General features: G+C 53.6%; 7 protein-coding genes across 7 annotated transcripts; 2 read left to right on the top strand and 5 right to left on the bottom strand.

Moving 5' to 3' along the window:
- Positions 1-375: 375 nt before the first annotated feature.
- Positions 376-3,639, bottom strand: PC9H_011875 (uncharacterized protein; the record flags this gene model as incomplete). Its single annotated transcript, XM_036781355.1, has 6 exons — positions 376-804; positions 2,066-2,100; positions 2,157-2,349; positions 2,639-2,695; positions 2,751-2,942; positions 3,385-3,639. 6 exons carry the CDS (start codon positions 3,637-3,639, stop codon positions 376-378), a joined length of 1,161 nt encoding a protein of 386 aa, XP_036627210.1.
- Positions 3,640-8,033: 4,394 nt separating this feature from the next.
- On the bottom strand, positions 8,034-9,295 carry PC9H_011874 (uncharacterized protein; the record flags this gene model as incomplete). The annotated part of the gene is made up of 7 exons (XM_036781354.1): positions 8,034-8,180; positions 8,237-8,289; positions 8,344-8,412; positions 8,508-8,573; positions 8,654-8,821; positions 8,881-8,929; positions 9,020-9,295. The coding sequence occupies 7 exons, from the start codon at positions 9,293-9,295 to the stop codon at positions 8,034-8,036; spliced, it is 828 nt and encodes a 275-aa protein (XP_036627209.1).
- Positions 9,296-10,616: 1,321 nt separating this feature from the next.
- On the bottom strand, positions 10,617-10,885 carry PC9H_011873 (uncharacterized protein; the record flags this gene model as incomplete). The annotated part of the gene is made up of 2 exons (XM_036781353.1): positions 10,617-10,639; positions 10,723-10,885. The coding sequence occupies 2 exons, from the start codon at positions 10,883-10,885 to the stop codon at positions 10,617-10,619; spliced, it is 186 nt and encodes a 61-aa protein (XP_036627208.1).
- Positions 10,886-12,015: 1,130 nt separating this feature from the next.
- PC9H_011872 (uncharacterized protein) lies at positions 12,016-13,185 on the bottom strand (the record flags this gene model as incomplete). Its single annotated transcript, XM_036781352.1, has 5 exons — positions 12,016-12,048; positions 12,192-12,366; positions 12,399-12,451; positions 12,572-12,854; positions 13,031-13,185. 5 exons carry the CDS (start codon positions 13,183-13,185, stop codon positions 12,016-12,018), a joined length of 699 nt encoding a protein of 232 aa, XP_036627207.1.
- Positions 13,186-14,000: 815 nt separating this feature from the next.
- Positions 14,001-18,549, top strand: PC9H_011871 (uncharacterized protein; the record flags this gene model as incomplete). The annotated part of the gene is made up of 12 exons (XM_036781351.1): positions 14,001-14,289; positions 14,339-15,043; positions 15,094-16,788; positions 16,934-16,962; positions 17,014-17,153; positions 17,222-17,534; positions 17,585-17,626; positions 17,680-17,742; positions 17,797-17,918; positions 17,967-18,125; positions 18,184-18,286; positions 18,340-18,549. 12 exons carry the CDS (start codon positions 14,001-14,003, stop codon positions 18,547-18,549), a joined length of 3,870 nt encoding a protein of 1,289 aa, XP_036627206.1.
- Positions 18,550-18,742: 193 nt separating this feature from the next.
- On the bottom strand, positions 18,743-20,324 carry PC9H_011870 (uncharacterized protein; the record flags this gene model as incomplete). Its single annotated transcript, XM_036781350.1, has 9 exons — positions 18,743-18,903; positions 18,966-19,125; positions 19,182-19,265; positions 19,319-19,405; positions 19,461-19,543; positions 19,587-19,680; positions 19,733-19,894; positions 19,944-19,975; positions 20,150-20,324. 9 exons carry the CDS (start codon positions 20,322-20,324, stop codon positions 18,743-18,745), a joined length of 1,038 nt encoding a protein of 345 aa, XP_036627205.1.
- Positions 20,325-20,750: 426 nt separating this feature from the next.
- PC9H_011869 (uncharacterized protein) lies at positions 20,751-21,533 on the top strand (the record flags this gene model as incomplete). The annotated part of the gene is made up of 4 exons (XM_036781349.1): positions 20,751-20,809; positions 20,863-20,907; positions 20,962-21,310; positions 21,363-21,533. The coding sequence occupies 4 exons, from the start codon at positions 20,751-20,753 to the stop codon at positions 21,531-21,533; spliced, it is 624 nt and encodes a 207-aa protein (XP_036627204.1).
- Between the last annotated feature and the right edge of the window lie 1,898 nt (positions 21,534-23,431).

The raw sequence follows: 23,431 nt of genomic DNA, 5'->3' as shown, positions 1-23,431 counted from the left end.
TCTTCTGTGTCCCCCAGTGCTCTCTTCGTGTGCTCATATTCATGCTGTAACTCGTCTTCGTCATTTCGTCGCCTTTGCGCGAGACCTTGCGCGTCTCTGCGCGGGCTCATCGTCGGGTTTACGCTTGGTATGGCACTGTGACACCGACGGCACAGTATCGATGAGACCCTCGCGACCGGCAGTGGCGTAGAAGAATACCTGCGGTGTAAGCCTTTGAAGATACGAGTTTTCGACGAAGCCCTGTGACTGATATCATCCATCGTAACACGTTCTTTGCCTTCGCCCCGTTTTGCCTTCGCCCCGGTATTGCCTGCCTACGCCGTGTCTGGTTTTTGCTGTTGCTTTCATTTACCTTTATCGTCTTGGTTCGTGCGATCAGCGCGTTGACTTGATTTGGGGATTCGTGGGGTAGTGGGTGGTTTCTGGGGTAGTCTGGGGTCGTTGTACTAGCCGCTGGACCGCCGTTGGAGTTGGTGGGAGGAGACGGGTGGTACAGAAGGGCTGGGGTGTCGTAGATGGTTGAGCACGTCTAGAGTTCCCTTTCCATCTCGCTTCGTTCTCCTCCTCTCCGTGATCGCATCGCTGACCTCTCCCCACAGCACCTCCAATCTCCCATACCTGCGCCTGCACCTGCTGTCTCGACGACGACGACGACGACGACGACGACGAAGACAGTAAATGCTGGCCTGCATTCGGCGTTTGTCCTTCCGTAACACTTGACGCCCAGGAGCAACTCCCATCCCATTGAATTAGCTGCGTGTGACCGTGATCCAATAGCTCTGCTGAGGATTGGGCGGTCAAAGGCTATAAGAGGGCAAGGTGAGTAGGGGAGACAGCAGCAAGTCGTTGCCTACTCACCTCCCTGTTTCTGCCTCTTCCACCGTCGATCCTCCCATCTCCCGCCCTCTGCTCTCCTCAGGGTCGTATTTGACCCACTCGACGCAGCTCCAGCCAGCGCCCTTGCACCCTCTCTGTCTTCGTCAACACTGTCAGTATCTCTTCGCCGTCGACCTTAACTGCTGTTGCAGCGCCTCGTCAAGGCGGTCCCCTGGGATCTGGACGCGCTCCCGCTGCCTCAAGGTTGCTGGGGAGCCCTTGGGGGATGATCGATGAAGGCTAGTTGTCGATGTGGCGCGGGCGTCGCGCTCCTGGGTTCCTACCCCCGAAATCAACATCGCCTATTTCCTGCTATCCCCGTGTGAAGTGGTTGTTAGAGGTTAGAGGTGCTGGGGTTGTGCAAGAGAATGGGTAAGCACCGGAGAGTGGGGATGTCGTGGAGGGGCGCAGGGATGAAGGAGAGACGCTGCTGCACACATCATGTTGGTGGGTCGTTCCTGTTTCGCAGAGAGCGCGGGCATGCGTGCATGTCGTAGCTGCCCAGTCCCGGAGTATCCATCCCGCTCGAACTGCCACCCACAGCTCCAATTCGCTGTCAAATCGTGTCTGCAACTGCTTGCCCACCAGTCACCGCGTTCCGACACCCCACAAGATCTGTAAACCAACATATGAGTCTCTCGACATCATCGAATCACATAGAAGGCCAGACTTACTGCTATTGCGTACCCCCAGATCGCTGAGCCTCGCACCCTCCCCATTTACGAGTGGACACTGGATTCGACATGCACCCTAGCGACGTGCTGCCCTGAGTTCGGTATCCAGGAAGTAACCTAGGCCCAAAATAAATCAATAACGCGCAAGGGCGGCAAGAACGACACATACGTACCTCTGATGGATCGCCACTCCACAATCTCAGCAACTAGGTGTACACGTCCACCTCCATTTGCGAGCAGTGTTCGTGGTTCTGTGGCTGCACGCGCCCTGGTTGCGAGGTGGTGTCGATCCCGTAATGCCAACCTTTCCTTCCCATCTAGCATTCATCTATCCATCTCCCGCGCTCGTATTGTAAGCTGGCGAGCTGACGAACCGGGTCGACCTGGAGCAAGTGCACCGCGTCTGCGAGGGCAGCTGGACGCCAAACTCCAAGTATCCCCGTACGCCTAGGGTCCGGGCGTTCCCTTCCCGTTCTAGCTCAATCCCATTTTATAGAGTTCACGTCCTTGCGCACGTTGGTAGCCCCGTTCGTAATGGGAGATTCGAAAGCTATAAAAAAGGCAAGGTCAAGATGGAGGGGGGGCAGCAATTCGTTGCCTGCTTACCTCTCTCTCCCTTCTCCCTTTCCTGCACTTCAGCTTCTCCCCGCCTCTCCCCACCTCTCCTCACCACCTCTCCCCCGCTCGATGTTGTTTTCAACCCACTCGAGCCTACTTCCCCGTCGCGTTCGTCGTTGCTACCCTCTCCGGTTGCTCCCATCAACGCTGCCGCTGTCTCTCCCTCTTCGCCGCCCAAAGTCTGGGTTGTGTCCATATGTGAGCCTCATTGCCGTTTCTGCTGACTCGAGAGACTTACTGATGCCGTATAAGTACCTCTTCTTCTTCGTGATCGCCATCGACATTATCTAGCGTCGACACCCTTCCTTGTCAAGGCGGTCCCCTACGATCGAGGGCTATGCCGCTGCCTCTAGGTTGCAGGCCGCCGTACGTGTAAACGTGTAAGCCAGGGACTTGTTGGATGAAGTCCACACTGTCGACGGGGCGTAAGCAGGTCAGTACGTTTTAGACTGCGAAAACGACCAACTCACCTTAGTGGCCCGCGCCGCGCCATTTAATTCCCCTCGACTTTCTTTCCCCCCCAGCGCCTGAACGGGACATTGTGCATCTCCTTCTCCTCGCTGCCTTCCTGTCGTGCCATACCTCGTTGCTGGCCTGGAGTATACTCGCCTCGTCTACGTTGACTGCGCGCTTCGAGGCCACATCAATTTCGTCCGTACCGTCGCCGTTGACGTCGCTTGTCAGTTGAAGTGGGTGCAGGCTCATAGCGCGCCATTCATGCGGGGTGTGAATGCGAAAGTTGGTCGCAGGGTTGAATGCTACGCTGGCCAGTGCCTACACAGCGCGGTGAGCTCGCATTTGCTCGTTGTGGCGCGTGGAGAGGACATACTTGGTCTATGCCGAGGTGCTGCCTCGATCCTCCCTATCTCACTATCTCCCTAGGGGTAACAAATGGATGTTGGAGGGTGATTTACTGTGTGTACGTGTCCGATTGGGTGTTGTAGGCGAGGTAGACGACGTGGGAGATACCTTATCGATGGCGACGGACCAGGTCGCCGGCGCTTGAGCATATGGAACACTATGCTCAAGCGCCCAGCCACATGGAGGTTCAAACTTCGTCCCGTTCCGTCGTCGGGACTCCCTGAACTCGGACTTCAACACGACCAGCGCCGTGGAATTTGGCGCAGCGACACGGTGCCCCCCTCCACCACACTCCCTCTCGTCACGAAGCGGGAACACTACGTTCTCCAGCATAACGACGGATGGGAGAAATTACCTCGTTTCCACGATGAATGGCCTGCACTCTGGATTCACCTGTCCGTCCACTTCGTCCCCCATCAGTTTCTTTCCCGTTTCCGTTTCCGTTTCCGTTTCCGTTTCCGTTTCCGTTCCTGCCCCCGCCCCCGCCTCCGTTTCCCTCCCTCCCACTCGTCCGTTCCTCCTGCACCGTGTTGTGTCGCGCTCCGTCCCGCTCCCGCTCTGCTTCTCGTTCCCGCTCCCGGTGCGTATTTGTGTTCAAGTTCGTGCTCATGTTCATGTGCATTCGCATTTGCAGGCTGCAGCCCCTTGCGTCTCGTACCCGCGTTCTCGCCCGCACGTCGGCATTGGCATCAGTGTTGGCGTTGGCGTGCGTGCGCGCGTTTCCGCCCCTCTTGCGCCCGTCCTTCACGGTCGTCTCCTGCGTTGCGTATTCGTGGTTATGTTGGCGTTGCCGTTTGCGCTTGCGTTTCTGTTAGTACCATGCCCACGTCGTCGTCGTCGTCGGTGGTGGTGTTCGCGTTTGCCCGTGCGTTTGGCGCATCGTGCTGCAGCCGCTCACGCCGGCCCCGGGATTCGGATTCAGAAGATTATTGGAGAGGAGTCGTCGAGTCGTCGAGGCGAGGGTGCGCACGCAGACGTCTTCCTTTCTACCTTCGTTTCTTTCTTCATTTCTTCGTCTTCATTTCTTCATTACTTGTTTTGCAATTACTTCGTTGTTCATGTCTTCATTTCTGCATTTCTCTCCCCGTTTCTCTGTTTGCGCCACGACCCGCTACCCGCTACCCGCTACATATGCTACCCCCCATTTTGCGTGCTCCGTTTCTCCATTACGCCGTTCGCGTTTGCCCATTTATATTTGTTCGTCGCCTCCCATTCGCCTCCCTCGTTTCCCGAGCCGTTCTGTGATGAGCAGCATTTTCCAGGGCGTGCGTGCCGATTTTGGATATTGAAGAATGTATTGGCGCCAGCTTGGGCATCAGGACGCGTTGGATGGCCGTAGGGCGTGTTCGCGGCGTGCTTGTGAGTTGGCTGCATGTTGTGGCCCATTACAAGGCTCTGAGCGGTGTTCATGGTGTGACAGGGTTTATGGAAAGCGGCTTAGAGTATCTGGGATCGAGCGAAGCGTGTGAGTAAGAAGGCAGTGGGAATGAATATGTGGGACACATACTAGACGTTTGCGCAGTAAGAACTGGCCAAATGTGCGTCGATTTTCCGCTCTCGATCGCCCTCGTTGTTCCGAGTGAGTCCAGCAAATCGTCCGGCGTTAAATGCGGAGAGAGGGGGGATGAGGGAGAGGGAAAATGGGAGCGACTGACGACGCTCCCTACGTTGCGTGTTCAACAAACTTGCAGACGCTCGTGCCCCGCTGCTGTCCATGGTCGGCCGTTGTCAACGTTCAGGGAACCCGCCGCTGTTGTCCACGTTTGCGACGGGATCTGCCTGGGGCTGGATTTGTCTGGAGTAGTTGCTGGTGGTGAGTTCAGCCCAAGCTCTGTGGTACTCAGTTACTCACCAACCATTCCCTGGTTGTGATAGCGAGCAAAACAATCGAGGTTGAACGTTGAGGCCGTTGAGGGCGGGGCTGCCCATTGTGGTGCAAGAACAAGCGCCACGTGCTCGATCGAGCTCCGCTCCGTGAGCCGACTTCGGACTCAGTGTCTTCAACCCGTCCACCTCTCACACGCAAACCACGACGACGATGAGCACGAAGTGGACGCCAACGCGGCGATGAGGGGATGCCACGGACCCTTTCTATACTCTCCCGCCCTCTCCCTCTCCATATCGAGGTTACGCGGCAGGCTCCGGTACGTAGTGCGCAACACGGAGCATGCGCCAGTGTTTCCATTCGTCTCCAAGACAGACCGACAACCGTTCAGCCAGCGAAAAGAGAGGGAGATGCAGAGAAGGCAGTGGACACGGTCTCTACAGTGAACTACACGGAAGGTAAGTCCCCATTCCCCTGGGAGTGATTCGCTTCACGAAGGCGTTCGCAGCCGTAAGCAACGGCCGCAGGATTGCGAACGACTTCAAAAGGCAGTCCCTTCATGCTCGGCTTAGGTTCCACACACGAATACAGCCAAAATTGACCTCCATTCGCGGCTGGTCTACGGTCGCGAAGCTTCGCTAGTAATGAAGAGGAGCTCCAGAGCAAGGAACTTGAGGTGGAGGGGAAGACGGCAGCAGCAAACGGTACGTCCCTCCAGAATAATTATGTTTTGAATCTGAGATATCTTGCGCCCATTAGCTTCGCCGAGCACGACCTCTTGAACCATCCTGGATGCCGCTTCCCAGGCGACTCCCGAAGCTACGCCAGCAATCGTGTGCTTTCCGTCGCGGTTTCCCCTACATATGAGCAGTCCTGCAGGCTCTTGCAGCGACACATCTCGTAATCGCTTGATCATTTGCTATACATGTTGACGGGGCGTCGTTATTACTGGTATATATTAATTACATTCACATTCTACAAGGAATTGGGAATGGCAATTGCGGTGGCACATAGGCAGCGCTATAGGAACCAGACGACGGAGCCGATTTTAGCAAGGTACTGTAAGCAGAAGGATACGGCTTAGGATATGGATATGAAGGTGCTCGTAGATGATGGGGTGGGGTGAGACGGTGAGACACGCTAGATGGAGCAGTTGGGTTGTGATGAACGACGATGTCTTTTCCATTTCGTTCTGTTCGTATTGCGCATTTCGTTATCTTCCCTTTGGTTCCCCGTTCATTCATTCATTCGTGTCGTATTCCCGGATTCCGTTATGTCCCCATCTCTCCAGCGTCTGCCCATCGTCTCCCCGTTTCGTTTCGCATTGGTTTCGCGTTCGTTCTCGTTCGCGTATTCGTTTTCATTTCGTTCGTTCGTACTTATTCTAATCTTCATTTTCATTCGCTCATATAGTCCCGCCTCTCCTCTCCTCCGTTCTGCACTTCCCCGCGATCCGATCGGAGCCTGACCCATTCGCACTACGCACTACGCACTACCTAGGCCGGGAACGCGTCTCTCCGCCTCGTTTTTGGTGTTTGTGCGTGGCTCGGGGTATTCGACGCAGTTTGGGGTATTCTAGGCAGGGTACGGGAGCTAGAGTTGGTGGGGGTAGTGGTATACATTTGCGGCATCGTTTATGGGCATTCGAGGCCGTTTCGGCGCGTTTCGGGGCATAGACTTGATTTGAGTGAGCTGGGACAGTGTGGTGTTGATAGGGCAGTCGCTGGGGTTGTAGAAGCCATAGTAGTCGCCATTGGAGATGGTGGGAGAGGAGAGGCAGCGCAGGCGGATGTACGCGTCTGGAAATGGCTGTGGACAGCGCTGATGGGCGTTGACGGGTGATTGGGGAGGGAATCGAGCCTGGAGTCGAAGTCGGCGACGTTGACATGGGTAGTCAGTAGCTGGTAGTCGTTGAGTGCCGTAGACGGCGGCGTAAGAGGGTGGCGCGTCCAATAACCCTTTCTCACCGTAGCCACAGTGTGGCTACGAGTTTCTAAAACCGTCCGTGCCATTGGGTTGAGCCAGCAGCGACGGACCCGGTCGCCGGCGCTTGAGCAGGGTGATTCCACCCTGCTCAAGCGCCCGGGCGGCCGAGATTGAAACTCCGTCGCGCTCCACTCATTACTAAGTAAAATATCGTAGCCACACTGTGGCTACGAATTGCTACTTCAATATTCAAAAGTATATTGAATTTTTCTACCGCTGAGCGTAGCCACAGTGTGGCTACAAGTTGCTATTATAAGATTTCCAGGTAAATAAAATTTTCTCACCGTAGCCACAGTGTGGCTACGAGGTGCTAATATAATATTTCAAGGTATATATAATTTTCCCACCGTAGCCACAGTGTGGCTACGGATTTCTGACACTGTGTTACGGTTATCCCCACCATCTATCTTAGCCCGGCCAGTGCTAGCACTGGCCGGGCATAAGATAGATAGGGTTCTGGCCAATAAGTGATATGATGAGGTTGAAAGAAAGAGGTAGGGTAGTCCAGAAGTACCAGTTTTGGGCCGACCTAACCCAGCACTAGGTCCGGAGTCAGTGGATAGGCTTTGATAGATAGAAGGATGACGGATGACCGGACAGCGGCGTCGAAGTCGAATCTCGCTATACCACACGAACGGATGATCGTGTACCTGTACCTCTGGCCCGCACCGGCTTACGACGCATTAGACTCTAACCATGCAAAGTATCCGCCGTCTCGTTGCATGATTCGACGTGCCTAGATGGGTGTACATGTACACCAGATAGACGGTTCTGCATGCGAATCGGCATATACGCATCAACACTGCCTCTGAGTGGCCACCCCGGTCGATTTGGCCGTGCCCAGTCACCTGCATCGTGTTCGCCGTCATCGTCGTCAATGTGGCCGTAGCCAAAGAATAGAAAATAGAAAGAAACGCGGATTAGATTTTCCTATACCACCGACAACTACCTGATACCGCCGATATCTGCGTACGGAGCTCGACGCACAATGCACATAAGAGTCGGCACTCTTTCCCTCGTATAGCTATATAACCCTCAATCGAAGAACGCTCCTCCGTTGACAGATACCTGGGCGTTGCGCGTCAGCACCGGGATCACCGACACAGTGTGGGTGGAGACGCACCGATTGACCTGATCATGCCCATGCGAAAATGTTCGCAAGTACGGATATGTAAGTGCAAAGAGAGTGCGCGTCAGTTTTGTGGTGGTTGTTTATATGTGCCTCGGCTAGTGTCGAACGCACCGGTAATATACGACGCCTTGTCCGACACGAGGAACGCAACCAGGTTGGCGACGTCGTCTGGCGTGCCCAAGCGTTTGAGGGGGATGTTGCGCGATTCCTGGCGGGGTGTTGGCACCGCGGAGACGGGCGATGGGCGATGGGATATACACGCACCTCGGCTATGTATCGCGAGTGCTCCCTGTTGCTCTCTACCGCGATTCTTTCCACTGTTCGATAGACGTGTCACAGGTGCGTCCATCGTCGGGATCAGTAGGACGTACCCATTTTGGTATCAACGAGGCCAGGTGCGTATGCGTTCACCCGTATTCCATAGGGCGCGAGCTCTAGCGCTGAATATGGAATATGAACAACAAGGGTCGTTGGCATTTTAGTACTCAATCGCCATAAATAACACCAGTGCAGAAGAGAGTGGAAGCGCACGCACCTGAGGCCTGCGTCAGCCCCCGCACCGCCCATTTGCTCGCCGAATACGCAGAGAGCCCCGCCCACGCTACACAACAGCAATAGTAGATAGAGTATTGTCACTATCCACCCCACACAGCGCAGTGGTTTCGATTACAATGCACGTACCTTGTTTGGACGTGACGGACGCAGCGCCGATGATGCTGCACCCCGTCGACGCCGGCGCCCCCCCTCTCTGCCGGTGCTGCGCGATCATCTGCTGCGCCGCGTATTTGTAGCAGAGGAAGACGCCGCGCACGTTCACCGCGAACGTCGCGTCGAAGTCCGCCAATGACGCTGGAAAAGAGCATAATGCATGAGCCATAACGCGTGGGTGGGAGTAGAGGCGCACGTACTCTCGACCAGACTCGGCCGCGCCTTGAGTATGCCCGCGTTCGCGACCATCTGCAACGACGCCCTCGTCAGCATTTTCACCTCTTCGCAACTACACCGCAATATATATATATATTATGAATGAAGATAAAATACACCCACCACATCAACGGCACCGAGCTCCTCGACGGTCCGCCGCACCATCTCCTGCACCTGTCCCTCATCCGTCACGTCCGCCGGCACGCCCACCGCCTTGGCAGGTCTGCCGCTGTATGTGATTTGCGCGATCTCGGACTGGACGGCAGCGACGGCGGCGCGGTTGGGGGATGTATCGTTGAGGGCCAGCGAGTAGCCGTCGCGGGCGAGGCGCAGCGCGATCGCGCGGCCGATGCCTCTGCCGGCGCCTGTTACGAGGGCTACGCCTTTGGATGCGGACATGTATTAGATGCAAATGCAAATGCGAGGTGAGCAGTATGGGTGGAATTGGTGGAATTGGTAGGATGGGTGGGATGGGTGGGATGAGAGGCCAGGTGGGAGCAGCGCGGTTGATGTCTTTTATCGGCAGTTCACTGGGGACGACGTTCCATATCAGAGAAGTCAGCAGGGCTCTCCGCCGTTCGATATTCAATAGCATTACGTTGGTCACGACACACGACACATGATCTGATGCAGCAGCGGGTCGACGTGGGTGGGATCTCGTGTCTGAGGACGTGCGCCTGATCCCGGGAGTATGGTCTTCGCGCGTGTACTCCGTGCGTAGTAGGAGAAGCGATGCCTAGCAGGGTCAGGTGGACGTGCCGAGCGAGAGAACTTCCTGTTAGGCTGTCGTCGTTACAGATCATAAAGAGCAACGTGAGAAGCAAACGTAACATAACGAACCAATGCCGTACTGACGGTGCCACTTCAAAAGGGAGGAGAGGACACATGGACGGAATCTACGGAGTGGGGCATCGGGGAGAAGGTAGATCAGAAGAATAGGAATCATAGGATCGCATTGATGTACCATTCAGTATCTAAATTCGAGCATAAGCACAAGCATGAGGGAATGAGACGTGTGTGTGTGATAGATGAAGGCGGCGAGGCGAGTCACATACGCAGACCCGGAGACAAGAAGCGTGCGGGGTGTCGGCTAATAAGTATCAACGCGGGGTGACGACGCGGGGAGGATCGAATCATCACGCTAGCAGGAGGAGACAGAGGAAATACATGTAAGGAAATGGGAAAATCGGGAGATGGGGAGATGGGGAGGGAGTAAGGAGGACGCGAGAATGCTACAACCACAGGGAGGTAGGAAACGTCGGATCGGGTCGATGGTCTACAATCTACGACCTATGGTGTGGAGGCCGAGGTGGGTGGGCGGCGGGGGGAATTGGAAACCTGGGGCAGGAGAGGCCTGAGGGGAGAGGAGAGGAGAGGCGATGGAAAAGAGGAAAACCGTCGCGTGCACGTGTCATGCACCACCTGATGGACTCGTCGATGAGATGTACTTATCTTTGTGAAGAATGTACGCAATACTACTAGTGATGTGGAGGAGGTGTACTCTACGTAGCATGTCAGTGCTTAGCATGGCGCTTATCCAGAGGCGTGTTGCTGCGCCAGCGTCAGCGCGACCGTGCGGGAATGAGGCGGTGGGAGAGACATCACCGAAGCAGCAGAATTGCGAGGTCAGCTCATGCGTCTTCCAGCACAGCTCACCCACTCACCTGCGTTTTGCGTCACCAGAACGTCTCCAGTGACATCTCCCTCTTGTCCTCAAGGCCTAATCCGCCTCGTCGTCGTCGCCTTGGTGCAGGTGTTGACGTAGTGCGGTCTCGGGTTTCAGTTTGCGCTGCTTCGTCTCCGTGCCCTCTCCTGCGCATCCGTACCTGATTCCACTTCCTCTCTTTCCCCACCCTCCTCCTTCCTCCCGTTCATCATCTCGTTCTTAGGTACCCACACCCCTCCATCATCGACGTCGGCGTCAGCCTGCCCGTCACGTTCGAACTCAAAATCAAAATCGAACTCGAGGCCGTTCGCGTTCGTGCTCATCGTGGTACGTCTTCCTATTCTCCTCCGACTTTCGTACCTGATTCTACTTCCCCCTCGTTCTCTTCCATCCATCCATCCATCCATCCATCCATCGTGCTCGTGCTCCCGCTCCTCTCATTCTACTCACTTCCGCATGCAAGTCGTCTCTTTCGGCAAGCTGAGCAAAGTCGTGAACAGGATGCGGAAGGATGGCGAACATTGTCTACTCCAGGGTGTCCAGCGGGTCCTCGTCGTTGAATGCAGGTTATGACGGCACCACGTACTAAGTACTAAGGGCCAAAGCGCCTGAAATTGGGACGTCGCAGCTTCGCAGCCGCTCTGCGCACGAAGATGTAGATTAGCGGATTTTGGGGGGAAACGGACGACGAAATGTGCACCCATAAGACGAGAGCTGTGGGAGGCATCTTGATGGCGTGACTATCAGAGCGGATAGCTCCAGCAAACACCTACGTCGTCAATTGGAACGGCCAAAGGTGTGAGGGTGAATGAACTTACCCGCTGCCTTGAGATACCATAGCGTCGTGTCTCCATGTGATCCCCCTTCGTACCATCGTATAAGCTCTAGGTATTCGCGCCTGTATTCTCTACCGCTCTTCGATCCCCCCCCCCCGATCCGTTCATACATCTACCAAAGAAAAGTGGTGGTTAATTTACGAGAAGTGGCACCCCTACTGAACCGATACGTCGTATCGTAAGCATGATGTTAAGCACGGCAAGATAGCACTTACATGTGGTAGTTTGGGCGAAGCTCCAACGATATCCTTCCAGTGTCAGGAAAACACGAGGATGATGTCCGGGTTGCGGCAAAATCGCGACGCGCTGATTCACATATTCCGGAACGGACCAGCGCCAGGCGAGGCGAGGGGAAGGAGTCTTCTACTCCTCATCAATGCCCTTGTTCGTATGTCTGAGAGGTCCCAGTCCTTCAGTAGCATGCCAACTATGAACAATAAGATGGTGCTTACTGGGTACAATCTCCGTAATCCATCGTCACTATCAATCATACTCCTCCAAAGTCAAGTTGGCAGGTGCGGCGCGCGTAAGACGGGAGGAATGGCGGCGATAGGGACAGCAAAGTAGCGTTGCGACAACAAGTTGGGAGGTAGCCGCAGGTTTCAGCTCTTCTAAGACTAAAATATCTGGGATCCTCGCCGTCGTAACGACTGCACGGTGTCATCGCAGAGTTAAAGCGAAAGTCGCAAACCTGATGCGGCGGGGCTCGAAAAGTTGAGGCCTAAGTCTTTACCTTATCTTATCTGATCTAGAAGACTTCAACTTAAACGGCGACCATTGCCTTCGCACTCACGCGCCTATCGTTCGAAATCCTCTCGGAGATCCTGAATATGGCGTGCGACGGGTAGACTAAGTATTTTGTATCGAGGTACTGCCTCGTACGCCCAATCCTCTTTCGTTCCAACTCCCTGACGATGGGAAAAAACCACCTCTTCATCGGCATCATCGAGAGCCGTATCCATATCCACCTGTATCCCCTCATCATAATGATAAGTCTTACATTAACGAATATACCATCCGGGCGACTTTCTCGCTACCAAGGACTCCGAAGAGCTAGTCAACTCACATCACTCCATCTCCACGCCCAAAACACCGACGAAGAACACCACACCATTCTCATCAACTCATTCCCTTACTTCGAGATCCTCAGGATAAACGGGGCGGATCACGGACCTTCACGATTTTCTCAAATTCGTATGCGGTTTTCCCGAAGCTACGGTCTCTCGAAGTCGACCGGTTCCCCTCATCCTCCGGCAGCTCAAAGCTTCTGAAGCCGCCGATGGAACTGAGCAAAGTGGCTTGCGTCTTACGCTTCCCTTCAATCAACGTGTTCTTTAGGTGGCTCATGGGGCTGTAATCCATCAAGAACGTTACCACGGTAGACCTTTTCGGCGACTTGCACAATGGCGTGTCGATGTTCTTGCGCACCCAAGCAAACTCGAAAGGGTGGTGCTCACTGTGAGGAGGATTCAGGGTATAGTATTCCTTGCACATGAATTTGCTCGTATTGACGGTGACCCAGTACCACCGTTGCTCGACTTCGCGCAACACCCGCTCCTGAGGAGTATCACCTTGGTGCTCAACGCCCGGTATAACTGACGGAATCAATGGGTCTATTTCCTTTCAACGAACCTATCGTCCATGTCGTCCGACGTCGTCGAGATCCATTTGCCAGTGGCCACCCAATACTTCCCCAACTTCAATTGGACGGCTGTAGGCGAAGGCCTGAGCTCCCCGAACTTTGCGAAGCTTCGTAACTCCTTGGCGCGCTGTTCGTGGTCGAACATGGGGAAGCTTCTCGGCGTGGACACGATGCAGCGAGATTTGCCGAGCGCTACCGAGTCGGGTGGACTAGGATTTAGGTAGGTCAAAATGGCCTACAGGCCATCACGACTGAGTTTTGACAGGATGAGATAGATATTCACCTTCGTTCTCGCACGGTTGATGTCGAGTCGACGAGGAGACTAGACTTCGCAGGATCCCGGGTACGCGAGGTAGAACTGGCTAACGCTCGCTATGATACAGCGATGCAAACCAACCGCCTCTGCGCTACAAGAACTAGGAACGTTGAGTTTGAGGAAGTGGTCTCTAGCGCGCCAGTAGTCCATCATGCGGAATCTATCTATGCTCGATATGCACGTACTGGAACCGTAGCCACATCCCTCCTTATTTATTGGGTCGTGGGGCACGTCTACGCACCGCTGGATACATGACGTGTTGAGACAGGTCAGGAGCGTTAGGTGGAAGACGGTACTTCCCAAGTTGATCATTTTTGCTTGAACCTCGTTGTCTCAACGTTTGGACAATTTCGACGTCGTCCTACCTGTCCCGAAAGGTCCTTGAGACTTTTGATTAATGCGAAATCGGAATAGGTTCGTCATTCGTCTCCATTAGTATGGTAAACCAGGATACGGCGTTGTCGTCGTATTTCGTTGATTGAGACTGAGAGGAGCTTTATGGCTAAGCGCTGCTGAACGTATCGTTTCAGTCCAGGAGTTGAAGTCAATCTTTCACGTGATAGACGTCACGTATGTCACACCGACCCAGGTCGTCCTTGCTGCGCTCCTCAACGTGCATCCTTGCGGCGCTGTGGCGAACTCCGATGAGTTCAAGACGTTCGTCGACATCCCAGTCAGTCAGATCATCAAAATCGGTCCCCCCTGCCACTTGGCGCTCGCTTTCATCGCGCACGAAACAATCAACTCCACCAACGTTAGCACTGGTTTTCGCGCAGCCAGAGCAAGGAGCCCCTTTAGCATCTGCAGCATCAAAACTCCCTGACTTGAGCCAACCTTCTGCACCGTCGTTGACGCCGTCGCCGTCAATTCAGTCGATGAACCAGGACTCTTCGTCATCAAGCGGTGGGGGCAATGAGTGGAGTAGTGCTACTGGTACGTCCTGATTATCTCTTTACAATGCCGGTAATCGAATGAAGTATAGATGTGAGGTCGAGCGAGGCGGCAACGAGCGCGTCTACTGCATCAACTCCGTCTCGTCGCAGACCTTCTCGACCCACTTGGTTTGGCTCGCTGTCTAGGGCGAAGGGGCGGGCTACGGCGCCCAAGCTAGAGAGGATGGAAGTGCGCGCGGCCACTGTCCCAGACGACGTGACTCCGACCCTCACCGTCGACCTCACGGAGGAGGTTCAACAAACGACGGATGTGTCGCCACCAAGTCAATCCGACATGCCGTCAAGCTCGGAACCGCCACCTACAGCATCCACCATGCCGCCCATCCTTGAGCCAGCTCCCGTCCAGTCATCTGTTCCCTTCCCTATTCCAGCCGCAAGCAAACCCACCAAATCCAGTTCCACCACGCGCGCATCGATATCCTCCTCATCACCCTTAGTTTCAAGCCCTCTTCGCTCCACCCACAGCTCTTCTGTGACCTCGGTAGACGATGAGGTGCCCATTAATGGCGCTCAGACGCCTCCACCACCAAGCCCACCATCTGTTGTCCCTTCACCACCGGACCTGCGCGACGACGGCACCATTCGTCCGAGGACGTTATCTTCGCTCGGCCCGGCGAGTTCCAGGTTCACGCTCAGCATCCCGCTCTTCGGACGGAAGGCCCCCGCGAGTAACGAGGTCAAGACAACGGAGGCACCGGAGGGAATTGAGAGGAGCGCGAGCGGTTCATCTACTAGTACGTCTCTCGCCTATCTTATCTATTGCGTAACTCACGAACCCCCAAAGACTCGGAGACCCCAACCATTCGTGGTGATCCAAGACCAGCCGAACCTCAGCAGCCAATCACTGAGTCACCTACCTCCATGGGTGAGGCAAATGCGGCTGAGCCGTCGGCTAGCTCCGCAGACCCCATCATCGAAACAACTACCACAACTACGACGACGATTACGACTACCACGTCTACAAGTACGACCTGGTGGGATTATCTGACGTGGAAGGCCTCTCAGCCCGACGATACACCGACGAACCCTGGTACCTCAGCGGCTAATGCCAGCGACTTACAGCACGTAACTCCGGACGAAATTGACTCTGCGTCTTCCTCAGCTTCCGCACCTGCGAATCCTATAGCAAATGCGCATACTGATTCCGTTCCGCCCCGGATCTCCGTTACTGACCCTGACAATCGCAACCCCAATTCTACGCCGATCTCCAGTTCACCGGCTACGGCCACGTCACTCCCGAGCGATACGGCACCGCGGCCAGACGTGGAGCCCGCTGCGCCTGATAATAAAGTGGAACAGGCGGAGGATGTGATGAGCGTGCGGTCGACGGAGTCTCAGGGAACGTTGGCATGGCTTTCGCCTTGGGCCTGGTATGGGAATGGTTCCGTGGCTCCAACAATAGCCGAGGAAGCAGATCAGACGAGGGTAGAGGAAAGTGGTGAGAGCGTGAAGACAGAATCGGAGATAGTGAGAGAAGAGACTCTGACCCGTTCAGACGAGCCGGCGGGGGGAGAGAAGGCAGAAGGGAAGTCGGATGCTTCCCCCAACCCCGATCCAAGCGTTGCCGGCTCCGACGTGTCGGCGAATCCCATCGAGGACACGATCACGAGTAACCGAGTAGGATGGGCGTCATTCTTCGCTGCGCGCGGCCTGCTGACGAAGAGAATCGAGATGAAAGAGGAGGGCGAGATGGAAGTGATGACTATCGACGAGGAAGAGGCAGAGGCCGCGAAGACAGACGATGCGACGAAAAAGGACGAAGTGGCGAAACCGCCGAGGCAGACTGTCCCTCCTCTTGATCCCCCTCCGTCGCCACAGAACCCAACTGCGTTGAGCAAACCAGCTACGATGGAAAAGAGTAAGCGAGGTCGAGATAAGGAACCACGTTCGAAGCCTCCAGCCCCTCCCCTCACAATCTCGGATAGTGTAAAGCGTGACGTTGCCAACAACACCACAAACTCAAGCTCAACCACTGCCAACAAGGCTCTTCGTCGCAAGTCTGCTTCCCCCGCTCCTTCTATCACATCAACTAGCTCCAAGGCTAAGCCAACGAAGCAGAAATCCGGAACGTCCACCCCCGCTAGTCGGACGCCAAACTTAGTCCTACCCACATGGGAGGACACGTTCCACGCGCAGCCTCGGAATCAGGTTCCGCCGCCTCCCCCTTCAACCTTGGCTCGTACGATGAAATTTGTCAGTGGTGTGCTATTTGCGAAAGAGACGACTGAAGGGGAAAGTGGGGCAGGGCGAGAAGCTTCTGGCGTGAGCGCTCTGAAAGGTTCCAGCCTGAAACGGAAAGGGAAGTCGAAAGAGATAGAGAAGGAGATGATACACTTCGGAAAGTCGCTTCCCCGAGCGTGGGACGTGATGAAGAAACACTCATCCGTGGGCTCGGGCTCGGGCTCGGGTCTTGCACCAGAAGATGTACTGAGAGGATGTCGCAAGGTTGTCGTTATTGGAATCCATGGTTGGTTCCCAGGTCAGTGCCTTTCCGAGCCCTTGATTGATTCCGTACGTCCATCCGAGATGGCGATGGCACTGTTCCATGGAGCGGATGGTTCAATGATTTCATCTTCCTTTCGAGTCTTTGTCGTTTGTCCTAAACGAGTTGCCTACTCTCACAGGTGCGGTCATGCGAACAATGTTGGGCGAGGTTTGTACTTGCGTCTTCGATCTCTTCGTTTTCTGATGCTCCTATTCATAGCCAACGGGTACGAGTAGCAAGTTCGTCAATATGATGCTGCAAGCGCTGGACGAGTTTCAATCGCAGAACGACGTTACCCTCGAGAAGGTCACCAAGATCCCGCTAGAAGGTGAAGGTACTATTGATCGCAGAGTGGAGAAGTGCGTTTCAGCCTTTGATTTCATTATCCAAATTATCTGATGGAATATTCATTTACTTGCTTCCGCAGACTCTACACAACATTGATGGCTAACGAGGAATGGCTGTCAGATATCCATGCTGCCGATGCCATCTTCATCGCCACTCATTCCCAGGGCTCGATAGTATCTACCCATCTACTCGACCGGCTCCTGAAGGGTGGCCACATCATAACCGTCAACTCAACGACCTCTGCGGGCGTAGCGGTTGATGGCGTCTCTCTAGCTGAAGGCGGTATGCCGTTCAGGAAACCGCAGAAAGTCTGTTGTCTAGCGCTTTGCGGGATTCATCTCGGCCCCTTGAGGTACTTGAGCACGAGTTCACTGTTACAGCCGTACATCCAGGTACGTGAAGTATGCTGTACGTCATGAACAAGATTTGATCCACCCACCAGTATTTCGAATCAACGGCCGCTAGGGAACTGTTCGATTTTCAGGTGAGGCTGCTCCCGGCCACGTCGCGACGTCCGTTCATAACTTACGTTCACAGAATACCGAGAGCCCTGTTTCCAAGTCTTACATAGCAGCTCTCAGTAACGTGCTCCATCATCAGGTACGCCCAAGATGCGGGATATCCATTCGCCGTCTGATCATACTTGCATACTAGGTCAAAATGGTCTACGTTGCTTCTCTGAACGATCAAGTCGTCCCAATATACTCTGGCTTGTTCACGTCGGCGTCCCACCCCCTTATACTTCGCGCTCTATACATTGATGGCGACGCATACCAGTGCGTATAACAAATTCTTGCTTAATTAGCTGCTGAGATACCTCTTAGTTCCTCCGATTTTCTTTCGAACCTCCTTGTCTTGTTGCTAAGGATTATGAACTCCGGGCTGTCTGACAGCGGCTTGCTTACCCATCTTTCGGAGGCGACCGCTGGATCACTGAACGGCGTTGGACACTCGACTGCGTACGAGGAGCAGGCTGTGTTTTCGTACGTCAGCTACCGTATGGAAGCGACTTTACCTAATTCGACTCCATTCTGATCTCAGACTCGCCGTCAAATATCTGTTCCTGACGAACGATGGTTTAGAAGAGCCGCCCGAGCTTGTGATCGAGCCATTCAACGTCAACAACGAGCTAAACGACTACGAGGTGCGCGTCCTACCCCACCACATCCACTCGTTGTAACTGATCATATGATGCAGATACCATGGGCCCTGCGAGACCTTATTGCAGACGAGCGAGTATATCACCTTTTTGAATCTGAGTTCGGTCGGTTGCGAGATACGTTTCGTGATTGGCAACCCCGAACGACCGTCCTGCGCGATATCAAGCGCAAGCTTCAACCCATTCAACGCCTACCATCATCATTATCATCGCCGATTCCCAACTCCAACTCCGTTAGCAAGCTGTAATTTCATGGACTCGTGTATCTATCCACTCGCATCGCTTTTACCAACCATCGTCGCATCTAATCATATTATAACGCTGTACACATAGACGAACTCAGACACTGATTTGATAGCACTAGCCATGATAGAAAGTATGAAATAGAAAAGATCGCGAACGCCCATCGACATCAAGATCGAAATCAGGATCAAGTTCAACTCAACGATACTCTGCCCCACAGTCACCGATGGTAGTAATGAGACGATGCCCATTCGAGCGCGCTAGCACAGCATCGATTGCTGCATTGTCCGCGGCGGATAAGGCAAAGGTGAAGACCTTTTGGTTATCGCCAGGGTGTTCCGACAGTCCTAGCCGTGCACCTGTGCGCGCCGCCCATGACGGATAGTCAGAGGGGGACCGCCATCGTTTAGTGTAAGCTTACCAATGATTACCGCTCCAACCCAAGAGTGATCAAGGACCCAGCGCGTAGCAACGTTGGCGATGCTGACATTGCCATGTCGATCTCCAATGAGTCGCAACACATGCAGTAAATCCTGGAACAAGTCCCAATTGCCCCATGCCCTTGTGATCATGTCGAGGTACTGCAGCATTTTGGTATCCACGTCATGCAAAATCTGGACAAGCGGAGAGGGCACACCTTTCGTTGTGACGGCGTCAGTTGCCCCGAATACAGATCTGGATGCGGTTGATCAAGCCATTTGTCCGCTAAGAATCCCCCACACTACAGTGGTATAAGTTTCATCTGTCACGCTCAACGTTGAGTACTAAACGCACCAGTGTCCCGTATGCGAGTATTTTGACATCGTGCTTATCACAAACGTCCGCCATGCCGTGAAGCGGGCGTGTGTCTATCAAGGAGAACTAGGTCCCGGCCCTTGAATGAGTTGACCACTGTAAGGATGCGCCCCGTACGAACCTGAACTTGATTAGTTGCGATGAAACCAGGTCCCAATTGAGTACAAATTTCATCCGTTCTCTTCGTATCGAAATTGCAGAGCCCTAGCGGTCGGTCAGTGATTAATCACCAAAGAAGTGGGAGTACTACCGATCGCAGAGAGCCTTCCTTCTATTTGGAGGTCGCAGAGATATTGCAAGGCGATGAGATACCCCTTGTCGGAGTAATCCTGCCAGTGGAACTGAGGGGTCGCAATCAGCAACCGAACGTGTGGAGAGATGATCATTGTTTACTTGGAGAAGATCAAGACGGTCCGTAGACATTCTTTCCAGTCGTTCTTGGACCGCAGCTTCGACGACCGCCCGCGATGGTTCTAAGCTTTTGAACACACACCACTTGGTTGCGCCAACAACATGCGGTCCATCTGTTGATAAAAGATTCTTCTTGAATTGCCCCTGTTTTCGGAGGTCAGTTACAGACAAGAGACGGATGAACGCTACGAACGAAGATGATCTCGGAGCTGCCATAATGGTCGGCTGTGGAGAAAGCGGTCAGCATTCATTCAAGAGGTAACTCGGATCGTAATATACCCTAGGTTCCGCAAGTCAGGGTTGAGCGATCATTAATTCTACACCACCGAGGGGGCCACTCACCATGTCTAAGCAATCATCAATCAGCTGTAATGTGATGATGAGTGATTGTTCACTCACCGAACGCGGTGTATCCCAGCTTAACATGCCGGGACATACCACTTCTGATCTTGGATACTGGCGCGGAGCCCCAAGCGTTGCTAGAAAGCTGCCAGAGGCCCGTCCATACGCGAGGGGCTTTGAATGGACCGCAGTTGAAGGTCTCCATCACAGGAAAGTGGGAGGAAGTCGTCATGATTGGTATGTAGTGCGTGAAAAAGATCTGCTCTATATGATGGGGGATGGGAAGGACGAAATTTGGTTGCTGAACAAGATATATCGGTGAATACCCCGCTGTTCCAATATCAAGCCGGGATTAGTGAGTGTCCACATTGACTCAACGTTGCCAGCGAATCAAGCGTGGATTCGCGCCCTAACGAGTTGGTTCAAATCATCAGAAAAGAAGCTTTTGCACTCGAAACTATAGAGTCCGGATATCATCAAATTGCCGAATGTTCGAAAGGGACAGCTGAGCGTTTGCCCGAAATCCTACCGCAAGAAAGTCAGATCTGGATATCCATCCCCTAACGTTGGGTCCCTGAAATTATAAAATTCAATGGAAGCCGGTCGACTATATAATTGGGCAACTAACAGGGTGCTTTCCATCAAACGCGTTTAAACGATGCCAGCCCCCGAAGCTTTCCCTCGTAACCAAGATGGTAGACCAGCTCTTGGCCATGTGTTCGTCGTCCAAGTCGTTATGTCCGTCGCATGGGTACTAACTAGCACCACAGGAACCTAATGCTTGACACCTTTCTGTGTAACGCTAGCATCGAAGAGCAAGTTTCTCTGTCTTGGACCCTACGTTCCAATCTAATGTTCTATTTCGACAGTCTCCGAGCGGCTGTCCGTGGCCTCCTATCCTCCGGTTCACCGGGTATTGCGTCTGCGTTCACCACCGCTGCGCGAACGCAACTTCAGAAGACGAGCAATACGTCCGTGTTGCAGAGCCCTATGCCCATATTCGCGATATCATCGCAAACAGCGTCGTGGCAACCTACGAAACGGCTCGCAGATATGCTAATGCGGGCAAGATCTCTTTACGGCGTCGGAATGGCGTTTTCAAGTTTAGACATTCTTGCAGCGATCGTTCGGGCAGCGAGTGAATTGCGATGGCCATCTGATGGGGAGATGGCTGATACGTTGGCCATGATAGATGCGGATATCGCGCAAGCACTCCAGGTAAGCCGAACATTTGCATATAGCCGAATTTCTCGCTGAAGCAGCCGCCCAGAGTTGTAAAGAGGAAACCGAGGCGGGTAGGGTCGAGGACATCAGACTGGCGCGTGAAAGCATAACCAAACTAAGGATTGCTGTCGAGGAATGCCATAAGCAAGTCGAGGCGTGGGGAGGAGAGATTCCATTCGAGCGTTCTTCCTCAAGCTTAGAGCTTATGAAATTGTAATTTATCAGTTGTATAGTTTGGCGACGTTCTTTCGAATACCCTAATTATATTGTCGCGTTTCAAGAAGCAGATGGTTACACACGAGTGAATAAGGGTGCTGAGTCAACACCTAGTCTCGGATTAGAATTGTCGTTATTCTTAAGCTCGCGGGATTATGGCGGCACTGAGAACAATATCCCTGAACGCAGAAAGTCTAAGTAAAGGAACGCCCAAATGAATCGATAGTTCCGCAATTGATTATCAAGCGCACCATTGTCATGATCAGATTCCAAAATTAGTACATGAACGTGCTGCGGGGCTTGACCCAATGGAGACCAGGATCCCGACTTCTTCGTAGCGTCGCGGCGGGATTGAGAGAGGGAAATCCCGATGAAACAGTCTCGAAGGCATCGACGCGTATGAGAATTCAAACGACATGTATTGCAGGCCCTGGGGAAATACACACCCATGGATGTAGATTTGACATAGCCTGCGAACTTCAGCATCGTGCTGGAAGTTTACTATAGGAAGGAACAGGAGTCGCCTAAGATGCTTACGTGGAGCCCATGGAAATAGAGGGGTAAAACATGCATCATGGTCGAAGAAGACAAAGATATGTGGCAGAATTCGGCTCGTTCCTTCTACTGGGCGTTAGGCGATAGGAGGGCCTCCCATAGAAATGGCGGTCACTTACAGTCGGACCATATGTTGCCGCGTCTATCTCTCCGCCTTCACTTGAGCTAGCCGGTCCTCGCTCTGACGTCCTCCGTGTTTCATCACCAAGGACGTTCCGCGTGGCTCCTTCACCGTGAGCATAGCCAGACAGAAACGTCTGACAGGCACCCACCATTTGCGATAGATAAGAGGAGAAATACGCTGAATTGAATGAACGCCGTGTGGGATCGGTTCAATGTGAACTTGATCCATGGGTCGATCGTGGACAAACATGTTGGACCTCGATGGTGCATGTGTCACGGAGTCTGAACCACGGCGACTATTATGGACGTAACTGTCGTACACCGTGTTGGTGCTGTGGGCGCCTGGGACAAACCTGGTGTCATGGAGGCGACTGGGTGATGCGAGGGAGAAAATAGCTCCATTGCTAAGATCTACAAATGCGGTCGAACGCGTTAACAAATAGGATCCCCATACAGCTTAGACGAAACGTAACAAACATTCTAAACAAGTTCAGATAGATCAAAAGGCCACTTGCAACGTCGAGCATACCTTTAGAATGTCCGGCCGATGTCCAGCCCGACGATGCTTGCCGACCTCAGTCCTTGATGAACACGGCGGCCGAAAAAGTAGCGGTCTGTCATCGAGCACTCGGAAGTACGATTGCCCGCGAGCTGCATTCACTCTTGTGTCCCTTGATAAGAACGCATAAAGTCAACAGCCATAATATAAGCAACGATTAGGGGATTTGTTACCTACGGTTGTATCACTGACTGGTCATATGTCGTTGGACGGTTTCTATTGTGGGATAAATGAATGATGGTCCCCACGACATGTAGATATCGTTCATCGGAGTCGGGAGCTTGGAAATCGGCTCTGCGAATGAACGCCGAGGATGGGTTTGGGGTCGGTTCGTCCTGATAGCGTGACAGCCTCACCTGGTGTGTCTGCTCGAAGGGGTAGAAGAACTGCCAGAGGGATGCTGTTACACGCCTTTTGTATCATTCTGAAGTCTACCCAACTCGGATGCAGGTATTTCCGTGCAACGATATGAACCGATCCCGCGGGCGAGTTTTTGCCTAATTCTATCTCTCCTGTTCATTTTGAACGGTCACTTGAGTGGAGATAATTGCTTGAATGGCTGAATGCCCCGTCTCGCCCCGAAATGTGGTGAATATGATGGCGAACGGGAGGGAAATAGAGGCCGGTATCTGCTGTAGAACGTAAGATACGTCGCGCTACAG

The sequence above is a fragment of the Pleurotus ostreatus genome (assembly GCF_014466165.1).
Source record: "Pleurotus ostreatus strain PC9 chromosome Unknown scaffold_9, whole genome shotgun sequence".
Taxonomy (NCBI): Eukaryota; Fungi; Basidiomycota; class Agaricomycetes; order Agaricales; family Pleurotaceae; genus Pleurotus; species Pleurotus ostreatus.
This window is presented reverse-complemented; position numbering and strand designations above follow the sequence as displayed.